This window comes from Apaloderma vittatum, unplaced genomic scaffold (genome assembly GCF_000703405.1).
Source record: "Apaloderma vittatum isolate BGI_N311 unplaced genomic scaffold, ASM70340v1 scaffold10396, whole genome shotgun sequence".
Lineage (NCBI taxonomy): Eukaryota > Metazoa > Chordata > Aves > Trogoniformes > Trogonidae > Apaloderma > Apaloderma vittatum.
Window position 1 is genome coordinate 30,890 of NW_009720132.1, and position 14,087 is coordinate 44,976.

The 14,087-nt window shown below is 36.3% G+C and overlaps 1 protein-coding gene across 1 annotated transcript in view; it reads left to right on the plus strand.

Moving 5' to 3' along the window:
- The window catches only part of LOC104275068 (triadin-like), a gene marked incomplete at its 3' end in the record, with an annotated part of 44,266 nt that overhangs the window by 11,602 nt on the left and 18,577 nt on the right, over positions 1-14,087 (plus strand). The window contains exon 2 of the mRNA XM_009870911.1: positions 1,704-1,841. Within this exon, the coding sequence (XP_009869213.1) occupies positions 1,704-1,841 (138 nt within the window). The remainder of the gene's footprint in view (positions 1-1,703; positions 1,842-14,087) is intronic.

The following is a 14,087-nucleotide window of genomic DNA, read 5'->3' on the forward strand; positions in this document are numbered from 1 at the left end:
TCAGTGGGATGTAGACAATTTTTCTAGCAGGGCCTATTGTGACAGGACAAGGGATGACAATTTTAAACTAAAAGAGTGTAGATTTAGGCTAGACACGAGGAAGAAATTTTTTACAGTGAGTGTGGTGAAACATTGGAAGAGGTTGCCCAAAGAGGTGGTAGAAACCCCATCCTGGGAAACATTCAAGGTCAGGTTGATCAGATTGGAGAAGACTCTGAGCAACATGATCTTTTAGAAAATAACTGTTCATACTGCTGTCATCCAAGAAGTTGTTGCTTGAAGCTTGCACTTTGTAGCCTGTCAGTCCATGTGAGACTATTTCTGATTACTGCTAATTACTTGTGAGTCAGAACACTACAACCAGAAGTAGTTCTGAAAAGACTTGTGTTTAACTTTCTGCTAAAATCTTTGCATACAGAAAGACAGTGGTAAACAGGGATATTGTTCCCATATTGATACTGTTAAATTGCATGTATATATTTCCATAGAAGCTCCTGAGAACAAGACTTGGCCAACAACTCAAATCGTATTTGTAGTCTGCCTTCAATTGTCTACATTTGTAGAAAACCTTTGCACAGACAGAGCAATCATTCAGTCTGCCATCTCAAGTACAGTGGACAGTAGCATAGAGTGAATGAGAGTTGCTCCTCTTTCTAAGCAATGTTTGGTACAGATTTCAAGAAAATAAAAGTTTTCTGGCCAGAAAGGTCAGAAGAAATACTGTCAGAAGCTGGAAAGTTCCTCTTAAATACTGTGACAGCGTAGACAAGTTAGAAAAGAAATCACAACTTGGAAAGCCTTTAAGGGAACATTTGTATTCCCCACTGAGGGCTACTCCCACTGGGTGTGGATACAATGGGGAGCAGGGAGAACTTCTGTTAGGGGTCCCAGTAAGGTGGAGCATATTAAACTGCACACCTTCCTCATTTGCCACCTTACTTGCCTACAGAAGCAACAAGACCAGAACTAGTTAAGTACGGAGCTGCATACAAGGGTATGTGAAAGAAAATATAGAAAAACTGTAAGAGAAGAACCAGAGACACAGTAAGTCACTGTCTCTGTCTCACAATTTGGATTTGCAGTCACCTTCATTCTGATGTGGGTTTATTTTGGCCCAAGTAAATATAGCTTTTCTTCCAATCCTTTACCTGTACTCTGTGGCAATGATATGACCTGTCTGCATGCTTAAGCCTGGGCTCAGCAGCTTCCTCATCTGGGACTTGTGTAAGGAGGGCTCTCAAGGGGAGGTATGATGTGAGGAGGGGGACACAGGTGGCAGGGAATCCTCAGCAGGCATCAAGAGGCAGAGGACCTGAGCCAGAGAAAATAACTGGACTGAAAAGAAGAGATTATCTAAAAGAATGACTATTAGGTACAATCAAGTCTATATTTATACTTTGCCTAACCAAGCCTCAGAAAAAGAGCCAGAATTTGGAGCTAAGTATCAGATGAAATTATTCATTGGGTCCTTAATCACTTTGCAAAGAGCAAGTACAATAGGATAAAGTTCATACCAGTCTCGCACAGGAAGGAGAGCTGTCCTCAAATTCTTGATTGATAAAAATTAACAATCACAATCTTTCTTTCTGTTAAAGGAGGTAATATAATTAGTGTTGTATAAAATGAAGAGTAACTTTAATCACTGAAGGAGTATCTTTTATTTTTCTTTTCCAAACTGCTTTTGTTTAAAACTCTGCACTCAGGAAGATCTGTTAACAAGCTCAGCACAGAACCACTGAGAATCATACATGAGACATTGGAAGAATCCACTGATTGGCTTTATGGGTTTATTTCTTTACTGTCTGACATCGTATGGAGTGATGATGATGACAGTGATGAAGGTATTTGTAATGCAAAGACTTCTGCAACTGCTCTAACTGCTGTTTTACATGCATCATGTTGGCTTACTCAGCTTTTAACCTCACAGACAAGAAGGTCAAACAAAATGAAGAGCGAACATTGTTGCTAATAAAACATCTACTGGCTATTCCAATCAGTAAATTGGTCTCTCTGTTAGCTTTCATCTTATGTTTAATGTACCACTACAGAAAAGCTGTCAGAATTAAATATTACCATTAGTACATCTTGCAGTAAAGAGCACTAATTTATACAAGACTTCAAAGCCATAACCAGAATATGTATCCAGATATTACTTTCCTTTAATCAGCAAGAATCTATAGATCCATGGTAAACATATAAGACAGACCAAGAAACTTGTATTTTTTTCTTAATATATTAATGACAGGACAATATATTGAAATTAAAAATAAATAAAAAGTAAAGAAAAAATAGCATTTTGGATGAACTAAGGGAATTTTGGATGGCATATTGCAATAATTTAGTTTTCTATAAATTACGGTTCTACGGTTATAATAACATTCTTTATTTGACATCAGCTGATAAATGAAAGTAAACTGTTAACAATTCAAGTTTGGAAATAACTATCCTTCTGTTACAAAAAAGTTTGCTCCCTTTTCTGAGCAGAGCAGTAGTGCAGTAGTGGATCATCATGTCACATCATATTAGTCATTTTGACAAGCAATGAATGTAGGAGTGACATCTTCATTTCATGGTAGTTTATTTTATATTCTGCTTGGCTATACTAGATAATAATTAAAAAGCAACATATAATGAAACGGACTTCTACATATTTCCTCATAAACTTGAGATATTATCAAATTTCTACATTTTAAATGTGTGCATGAGCTTTTTATATTAACAGCAATATGAATACTAATAGAGAGGCTGCTACAAGTGAGTCTGTGAACTGGGCATCCTATTCTGAGATATGATTTATCACTAGCAGAAAGCCAGTCTCTAAAATGGTTGAGAAACAGAAAAGGTGAAGTCTGGAGAGCTTGCTAAAATTTGAACAGTGTTCATTTTTATTATTTTCCGAAGCACCTGCAAGCTTTCAAATCCTCGAGTGGGTAAGTGTTAATGCAAGTAGGAAAGGTCACAAAGTACCTGACATACAAAAATTCAAGATCTAAATGCTCGCAAAGTGGTTGAAAACTTCAATCCTACCAGCCTTTGGCCCAAGTGGAATTTCATCAACATCTACCAGGAGTGTGAAAAGGTGATAGGCAACTTAATAATAAAAAGTGAGTTTGTATGAAGCCCCTGCCCTCTGCACACTGCAGTCACTGTCGCTGAGGCTGGAAACTCAACCGTGGTCATTTAGGCTAACTCCTTTAAATTCCATGTCCTGCATGGAGGTGGAATAACACACTGCTGCAATCAAATGCTCAGAGTTCTCCTGAAATTGAGTATTTTTTGCCTTGGATTTCACTGGAAACATTGCTAGATTTACAATCTTGCTAACCTGTGCATACATTTTATCAGTTGGAGCTAAAATGGAACTGCTGGGCCTTTTCTTAAAACGTGGAAACATGCATAAAATCAAGCACATTTTAAATTGTAGTCACAAGTTAACATCCAGAAGCACAAACACAGATTTGGATGTTTCCTTGGTTACTACTGCACATTAAATTTATCTACCCTAGACAGAGGAAAACTTCTATGGTAAGAGAGATATGTTATGAAAAATCAAAAAAATCTCAGAATAGAATGCTTGCCATTTAGCATATAGAGAATTAAATAGTACTTTTTTTTATTAAAATGAGTCAATATGAGATAATATGTAATTTTTTCTTAATGGTGATTTCTCTGATGTTTCTTCTTTCCTCTTGCTTTAGGTGAAGTGGAATCTTCCCTGGAAAAAGGTTGGTCAGTTGCCTTACTATAGAGAGTAAATATTTTGCAACCATTTTAAGAATTCACTAGTATATCTATGATATAGATTCTATCATTAGTTACATGTCAGTCTACTAACATTGTAAGTTGTGCTCTAACAAACTCATTCAATAAGAAAGTCAAGTAATAATACTTGCTCTAAGATTTGCTGTTCTGTGAGAACTCGTCACTGTTTTGTTACAATCCAGAAAATCTGAAAAAATAGTAAAAAACCAACAGAGGTACAGGAATGTTAAATGTACCCTTGCCCTGCATGTTGAACTCATATTAATGCCAACATGAGTTATATATATGTCTGGATAAAAATATTCAGAAATTATAACATAAAAAGTGTATTTAGTGAGAAATAATGGTGAGAGCTTGTAAAATCATTTTATCTTGTGCCAACATAAAACCCTTAAATAAGGACTACTTCTGAATCTTCTGGAAAAATACTTAGTTATCGTTGAATTCTTAAAGCGGACAAATGAAGCAAGTAGGATTTATAATATAAATCTTTTCAGATATTAAAATTTTTATGTTGAAACATAAAACTTAGGTTCAACTTCTATTACAATAAAATGACGATGCATTAGAAGACTTGAGATATTGGTGATAGAATGTAAAGCTTTTTAAAATTAGGTTGTGTTTTTTTCTCCAAATTGAGCACAGCTTGATAATAACAAGATGTGTCACCAGCCCTATGTGAACTGAATTTGGTATCCATCAAATTCTCAATAGGTAAATGCTCGTATTGAAGAATCTATCACCCCAGTTGGTGCTGAGATTACAGTCCAGTTTTCTCTGAAATTAATTGGAACTAGATCAGGCTTCTATTTAATGACACATTTTGTCAGTCTCAGTAGGGCATCCAACCAATTAATAGGCTTGAAGACCAGGGACATTCATCTTTCGGTGGATAATCCTTCATTCTAGTGCTGAAGAAAGTTTGTAGATCTTAGGAAACAATTCAATTTCTTTACTCCATCAGTAAGAATCACAAAAAGTTCAGCATTGCCCTGTCTGTTCTTGCAGAGAAAGAAATGTATTGTTAATTTTGCAGTGGGTGCAAAGAGCCTGAAGCTGCAGCACATTGTTGGCGGGGCTGCTGAGTACATGGGTGGAAAGTGTTTATTCACTACAGGCCAGTGTAGGTCACTAGTCTGGGACTACTATGGAGATACCTCACTGATGGGATGGCTTAATCCTTAAAAAAATTACAGACAGCACTATGCTATTTATTTGAAAATACTTGTTTATTTGGCAGTACTTGTTTATTTGAAAATCAGTGACATACTCATGCCTTGCACTTTGCATTGAGACACTAGGCTGTAGAAATAGAATTCAGAGGAGGCATCAAAATAAGCCAGAAGCTGCTTAAATTAGTCAGTTGGAAATGATGAGGTGATTGTTTGGACCTGAAAGTCCTCCATCCAAGGACCTGAGTATCTAACTGCCAGCTTGAAATGTTTTCCTCAGTATTGAAAGCTCAAAACCTGCTCTGGAGTAAATGCTCGAGAAACTCTTCTATCTTTGGTGTAAAGAAAATGGACAAGGAGCTGGTGATTCCTATGGAGCTAGTATGTTATGGCATAACTCAGTCACACAGATGTGAAAAGGCTCAAATTCAAACATGCTTCATCTGCCTGGGCAATGAAACAGATTTTGAGTGGGCTTTTCCATTTCCTGGATGTGTGCTTAAGATTGTTTATTCCTCTTCCAAAGGGTGAGGAGTCCCATTTTTTTCCTGCAAAAAGCTGTTTCTTGACTAGGACTGATGAAGAAAGTGATCTAAGGCCCCTGTGGTAAGCTTTCACATAACAACATCCTCAAATAACTTATCATCTCCAGATGACTGGAGGTCTCCATTTCATCCTGGCAACTAGGATCTGGCCTTGATTATACTTGATTTTGTCACCTCTTTTTTCTGTGCTACAGAAATACAGCCTATGTGGCCTGAAGCCACCAGTCCCTTAGAAGTGCCAGTGCAGAATATTGCACATGTCTGCTCAGTGACAGGCAGCTGTGAGCTCCTCGGAGCTGTTACTGCCTCTCTTTGCATACTTCTCTTAAAATTGTGTAAATATCAAGGAGCTGAATTGCAGGGGTATAAGCAACTATAGAAGTTTTCTGAGAGCTCTGTGATAAAGTCTAGTCAACTGCCTAGGCACAGTGAAATTCACTCCCAGGTTTAAACCTTGTGAGTGCAGAAGGCAAAGCCCTGGGAGGTGAGGCATGGGCTCAGAGGAGCTCGGGCACGTGGCACTCTCATGAGCAGCACAATCTGTTCCTCTGAGCACAAGGTCCAGACCTCTTTGAGTAGCTCTTCCTGACTGATGCGTTCTGTCATGTCTACGGTCCAGACATTAGAGCTCCAGAAGCAAAGGTTTATAAAATAGAACAAGGCATTGCATCTGTGTTTTTTCCCATGTGTCTGCTGTTAGGGCTGGACCCAAAGGAGGGCCAGCTGTATAAATTAATGTGGAGACTTTGGGGGCATCCAACTCTTAGTGGTTAGACTTCAAAATCAGAACCAAATTTTTATGTTATACAGTTTTATCTTTTTTTTTTATATATAGAGGACCATTTCTGCATCAAAATCCCTTCCTCTCCACATGGCATTGTTATTGGTAGCTTTGTGAATGATTTTTCTTTAGGTGACTCTTAAGCCTGTGACATTAGAACATCCTAAGCATAAAAAGAAATGGCCCAGTGAGATGGTGTTGTACACTACTGCTGTCTCCAGAAGATGAATACTTTGCCTTTTTTTTATATATGTACAGAAAACCTCTCTGAAATTTCATTCTGGAAATCTGCATTATGGTTTCTGTGCCTGTTTAAAGAATTTGTATCAGATCTAACCCACAGTTACAATGGTATTCATGAATAGGCAGGGAGTTGTTGAAATATCTCCATATCTATCTTTTATGTTTGGACAAGACTTCACTTTTGTTTTGTTGACTAGCAGTTTTTTAATGAATGTTAAAATGTTAGCACAAAATATACTTTATAATGGAATATAGTAACTGAAAAGCTAGGAAGATTGCTGGTGCCACAATACAATTATACATTGGATAAAATTCAAGGGGAGCAGTAAGGACACTGCCTAGTGATGAAAGAAAAGAAAATTGTAATGATAATTATGAACCCAAAGAAAGCAAAGATCACCTTCCTAGAGATGTAAATTGAAAGCAAAGATAATAAAAGTACATGTAATGACAATGGGCTTGCACGTGCAGCAGGACTAATATCAGTTTCAGAATCCATTAGAAAGGATGAAAATGCCTCTCGAGTGTCTTTTTTATTGCAATTATTTTTGCCAGTCCAAGTCTTATCACTAATATTTATCTTTAATAATTGGAAAAGAGTGAACATTTGATATTGTCTCGGCGAAAAAAAAGTGTTCTTCAGTGGAGGCAGTGGAGATTATTCTGTAGAGGACTTTTCAGTCTTTAACAATGTGTATTCTCAACATGCTAAAACAGCAGAACATTTTCACAAAAGATATTGAGAAGCCTAATAACTGTTTCTTACAGGCATAATATGTTTTTTGGCTTCCTTTATTCCTAGAGCAATGGTTATGACTGATAATCTTGTTCATTTTTGCAGTTAGTGAAACCTTTAGAGACAAATTCAATTATTTGACAGCTGTATGTTTTCTGTTATTTTGACCTTTTTTACTAGAAGTTGTTTTTATAGGAGAAAAGATAAATGTTTATTATTTTTTTGTTGGACCTTATTGGTATCAGTTGTGAGTTTGGAAAAGAACTGAGAAACCTGGTGTACAAAATTGGAAATAATAATCTGTAAAATATAAACAAGTACAGACATTTTAGCATTGTGGTCCATGGCTTAAAATGTCATTACTGAACAAACTCTGGAACTTCACGCCAATTTACATATGGGTAACTGAAAATTTCAAATCTGAACATGGATTCCTTATTTAGCTAGCCAGGATAGACCTAAAAAGGTGTACACACATAACAGTGGGTTTTGTGTTTTTAAGTCTCATTTTCTTCTCTTTCAAAACAGCCAATGCATTTGGGCTGGAAAATATGAATCTGGCATGTAGTCTTAGCAGTAAGTTGTTGGAAAACTTTCAAGCAGTTTCTAAGGTCAGAATTATTTGGTTTATACTTTGAAACTTCGGAAATTGTAAAATATCCTTCCTTGATTTTATATTCAGGCTTAGATTAAATCCTCTCTCTGTCTTGCATGACTGTAATTCATCGATCGCTTTCTATGAACCCAAGGCTACAGACAGTAGGTACATTAATACTGAGTGTAAAACAACCCTGGCAGTAAGTTACCTGAACCAGTTAGGTTCCATAACAATATTCTGAAGCAGAAATTTTTCTTTCTTCCCACATGATTATAGCAATTAGTCCCACTCACCTGTTCTCTTTAAAACGTTCTGTATATATTATATTTAACTCGTTATCTTTAAGCACTCGTTATCTTTCCTGCACTAGAAACTTACTGGTCAGGATTCAGGTGAATAAACAAAGCCAATTAGTGCCATTTTAGATACCACACAGTATCTCAGATGTAGTGTGGGAGTGGCAGAAATGACACAGGACCTATGGAAGAAGTGTACTGTTATAGGATAGCTGATGAGTGCCAGAGTACCTTAGGATATTTAAAATTCCACCAGGTGCCTATTAAGTTCCTACATTTTAAATTCTTCACTGAAAAGGTTTGATAAAATTTTAAATAACTATGAGCTATATATAAATAATCATTTGTTATTATTATAGTTCATATCAGAAGAATATCTGAAAAAAAATCGCACTGCTAGCTAACATGGAACTAACTTATTTCTGGGCAGACTACTGAAATTAGAACGTATTTTTTATCATTTAGAAGTCCATTTGTTATGCATTAACAAATCTGGAAAGATGAAAAATCACGTTTTTTCTGGAGGTAATACTCATGTTTAGAAAACAGTTTCTAATCAAAAGAATTGGAAATGGGATAGAGAAAAGAAATTCAGAATACTGTAGATGCAACATGAAAACTGAGTTGCTGTTGAAGTTGTTATAAGTGTGTCACAGAAATTAATTATGCAGTTGCATTCATCCCTAAAGTATATATCTATTTGTACTGGTAATGCCTTCAGAATTCAGTTTCTTTTATGTTGCCATATGGTAATGTTCACTTTTCTGTGTATGAGTTGCTATTATAGATCTCTCTAAAAGGCTTTCACAGTCTCCCTAGGCTACACTTTACTACAAAGCATTCTGCATATCTTTGTATAAAGTACACTCAGTGTTAAAAGATGAAAATCATTGATTGATTCAATTCTCAAATGTTAAACTGCTTTTCCAGATATGTATTTTTTGCATTTTTGTGGCATCCTTTCCTGTTATTAATGTTCTTTTAACAATCACATCTTGTTTTACTTACTCTGATCAGTACAGTAATAGCATATCCACTATAAAACAGCATTTTATAACATAAAGAAAGTATTTTCCATATTATCAAGATCAAACAAAACTATATACCCGTAGGGAACAGGGATGTTCAATTATAGTTCTTTTGCCTAACGAAGAACAATGATTGGGTTTCAGCTTGGGTTGAAACTTTTTAACCCAAACTTGCCAGCTATCTTTTAAAAGATCCAGAGAGAACTTTGAGACACAAGTCTAGCAGGGATCCTGGGCAGAAGTGTTTGTAGCTGTTTAAGCTACCCTCTTAAATCCAGGGAAACAGTAAGTGGAGGTATCTGAGTTACTGTCGTGGAAATCTTCTGTGCCACAGCAACAGAGTAGTGGGGAGGTTCTCCCTCTGAGAGAAGAGGGGAGTGTCAGGCAGATGACCCCTTGGCTGGGAACCTGCTGGACCTGAGACAGAGTAAATGCCTGGCCTGGGAAGCGAGAGCGTCTCCCAAAACCCAGTTAAACCCACAGCACCAAAACTACAGGTCCTGCATGCTTCTCAGTGAACTCAGATCCCCTCTCAGCTCCTGTTGTGCCAAAGAGAGGATGTAGCAAGTGCAGGTCCATGCTCATGATCTGCGGAAACAGTATCTCTCTTCTGCATGCCAGACCCCTAAAAAACCCACTAGTTGGATCTAGAAGTGATTGAATTTATAGGAATATATATTTGCAGACTAGTAGTTTAAGGTAGGATCTGCAGAGCTGACAACTTTTAAAGCTGAGCAGAGGAAATGTGGTTAGTTTTGTGATTTCTTTTTCCTATTTTTTCCTCCTTTCACAAAAAAAGATACAAACAACACCCTATTGAATAGATTTAGATGAGAAAATATTTCTTTGATGCTAATCCAGCCTAGAGATTGTTAAAGATTACTCTATACATCATTTTGCACTAGTTAGAGGTCCAGAAGTTTTGCCTGCATTTGTTCTGCATAAAATTACATTCAATTAAATGCAGACTCTGATAAAATTGATCATGAAAAAGATCTTTTAAAACTGGTCCAATAACGTCTTTGCAGGCTGGAATCCATAAAGAGGAATGTGTCAAGACAATTTTACTTTCCAGAGAAGGAAAAGAAAAGCCTGGTTTTGATCACATGGCTCTATCTCTGATTCATTTCAGCTAGGGTGGTTACGTGGTTATTTTTTGTTTTGTTTTTGTGATCAGAGTGCAATTAACATTCGTTTTACATTTCCAAACCAAGGTACTGAAATGAAGTCTGGGAATGAAAAAAACAGTCTTAACATACTTATATACTCAGAATAAAAATTACTTTTATGTAAAAAAAAATAAGGATTGAAGATCTTTTAGTATCTTCCACTTTTAATCCTTTTGAAAACCCAGTCATTAAAATTCCTCCATATAAAATAGTCTGCATATGGTCTTCCTGTAGGATGCCAGTGCTGCTTAGAGGATAATTAGTTAAAGATAATTGCAAGTACTCTCCCTCTGCTTAAAAACCTTTCTGTTAAGATATTGCTTTTCTACTGCAAATAGAAACCTTACCAGAGGGAAGAGAAAACTCAAAATAAAAAATCAGTTGGACTTTAGAAAGAAAAGAGAAGAATTGGTTGTGCACTCTATCAAGTTCCATTTGCTTTGGCAAACTGAGGCTTTCAGGCTGGAATCAGCCAGAATAAATTTTTTTTCTTTTTTTTTCCTTTTCCTTTCTTGGAGGATTTAGTACAACTTAATGAGAGCTATTTAACAGCTCCCATCTTATGAGAGCTATTTAACAGCTCCCATGTTTACAGCTAGTACTACAGCCTTGGAGACTTCTGTCAAACTATCCTTCTCATTTCAGCTTTTCAGAAAAAATAAATATTTTCGTATTTTGTTAAAAGACAATTTTGTTTTGAAATAGTTTGTGGGATTAAATTTTTAGGCAGCCCTGGTAAATACACAAAAATGCCCAAACACACAAAATAAAAGGGGAAAGGCCAATGACACCAATGAGCAATTTTGTGATAAAACTCTTTTAATAAGTACATAGCAATATAATGATTCATTTCTACTCACCATTAATTGCTAAAGCTATTTAATTCTATAACAAAAAAGAATGCTATTTCAAACATAGCAATACAAAAAATACACATATATTTGTTTTTAACATGATGGAAAAAAAGAAGTGGAATAAGTTCAGTTTAAAAAGTTGGAGATTAGGAAAGACTGGCTTATAATAAAATATTTACATGGTCTGGGGTGTTTTACTGTTCTGAAAATAACATGCACACTGTTTTGAAAATGCTTTCCTTGTAATGCATCTCCTTCACTGTATAGTATTGTAAAAATAAATAAATAAATAAATAAAATCATCTGGAATCAAAGAACTCCTCAGTATGATGATGAAGATGTCAGCAGGTCATCTACAGTGGATTTCTGTTATAGACCAATAGTGTAGTAGCAATTGTATATTTGTTGAACTGGAATCTAATCTATTTATTTTTGTCCTGTTCTGGCTTTATAAAGAAAGCCTTGTATACATCTTGAAGGCCATTTTAAATCCCTGTATTCTTGGGGGAACATAAAGCTTACATGTTTGCTGTATGCTGCTCAAGATAGGTAAATTGTCCAGAAATATTTGAGGGTCATGTTCTCTGTATTTCTGATAGCTGTTCAATGATGCCAAACAAGGTATAAAGTGGAGGGAATAAAGACAACTAAGGTGAAGCAGGTGAATCTTGCTGAATAGGTTTAGATCCAATCAACATTAATTCACAGCAACATTTACAATTTAAAGCAACAGGTTGTTTGGGGTAAATGTATACCAAAGCAGAGGGTTTGCACCAAGAATGACAAGTAGTCTTCTGTAACCTCTAGCAAAAGTAGTCTTATACTGCAAATAAAAGAGACACAGTTTAATTCTGTAAAATATGAAAGAAAAAAAGAAATGAGAAAAAGAAACCTTCATTCTCACTCTAAATTGTAGCTATGATTTCCAAAGAGGTAGATGAACAATTCTGAAACCATACTTCAGAGGCAGGAAAGACCTTCTGATACATAACTTCAGGAAAAGTAGTTCTGTACCCCAACCTGAAGTTCCTATGAATCCTCAGAAGAAGCCAAGATCTAAGAAAACACTGGCGATAAGACTATGCTACTAGCAAGCTAGTGAAGGCACCTAAATTAGTCCTATATGTCATTCAGGCTTTCCAACCCTGAATGTTGATACTTAAAGCTTTGTGTTACACTGTCTTTTGTTCCTAGATAGAGGTATAATGCACCAGTTAAATTCCCTGATTCAATATTGCCTGTCGTTTTGTGGTGGTTTTTTTTCCACATGTTCTTCTCCTATTGTGAAATTATTTTTTTTCCTCTAGAGTACAGCTACGTGATGTATTAGTAGTTAGCTGGAAGTTGCTCTAAATGCACAACTTCCTTTATTCTCCTCCTGGCCCCACAAGGAAAACTGTCACCCTCACCAGCTGGTACTATCTAGATTAAAAATAGACATCAGCTGCACAATTGGAAATTTCTCCTGAGGATACCAGCAGCAAGAGAGTTGACTACAATTCTTCATACAGACAGCACCTAGAAACACATTAGAAATGACATCCCTCTCATCTTCTAAAGCTCTTAACACCACTCACTCTTGCCTTGCCCTCAGTATCTATTTCTGCCAACTCTTCAGGATAATCAGCTACCTGCTACCAATTAGTCTTGATAAACCAGCAAGGGTACAGCTCCATTAAATTTCTGGCAATAGCTGTAAGGATTTTAACTGCTCAAAAGGAAATTATTAACCTCTGGTTCACCAGGACTCTGAATAGGACTCATTTTCCTTTTCACAACTAAGATATTTATAAGAGAAAAAATGTCAAAGCACTGAAGGTGTATATTACTGTTCTACCTGTAAAAGATTATGAAAAAAATGTGACCAACTGATAAAATTTGTGTAGAAAAAAAAGTATTATAATTCTACCTGTAAGAGAGTATGAAAAAAAGGTGACCAACTCATAAAATTTGTTTAGAAAAAACAATGTATTATAATTTAAAACAGTAGATTGATATATGTATGTAGTATACATATATATTTTAAAACAGTAGATATGTTAAACCCACATTCCATCCTCACTACAGTATTTAAGTAGGAATAGGATAGCCTAAAATATGAGGGGTTAATATTGAATGTCTAGGATCAGAGTTAAATTCCCAGTTCTTTTGCTGACTTCCTGGGTTACCTTGGGTAAAGCATTCTTGTTACAGATGGGGGCAATAAACCTTTGATTTCTCACTTTGCCTCTCATATCCTTGGCATTTTTTATTTGGTTAGTTTGTTTTTTTTTAATGTGTATTTCATCCATAAGATGGAAACACAGCAGAGGATGAGGTCTAGGAGCTGTTTTAGTAATGCCAGATTGCTGCTCACTGCTTCATCTTCTAATGAAGCAAGACACAGGGCTGTGCTTCCCACTGAGAGCAGAAATGTAGCCCTCTTACACTTTGAACTCCTGTGTTACAGAGATGGGATATAATATTATAACTCCATGTGGTAACTAGAGCAACTCACTTGGGCTGAGGCCCATAGGTGCTATCACAGTACAATAAAATTAAAATAGCTGAGAATAATACCGTATATTTTACTATGTTAAAGAAGGAGGTGACAAAAAAAGCAAAATCTGAAAAACGAGAGCAGGCAAAGAAGGGAATTCTGTTTCAGGAACCAGGAGAACCTCCTCACGCCCCACCATGAGAGGCTGTGCTCTTCATTCATGCTGATGTCAACCTGCAGCACTAAATCACATAGAGTCAGGGGCCTGAAATATTTTTTTTCTCCCACTCTGATCTTCCCAGAACTAGGGCTCTGTAGTGCGCAGCCAGTGCCAGATTGTTGTTAGACGCTGTGAACTGCTGTTAATGAAAATTAGCTGGGGGAGGGAGCAGTGGGGCTTCTAGCTAGTGCCCAAACTGCATGT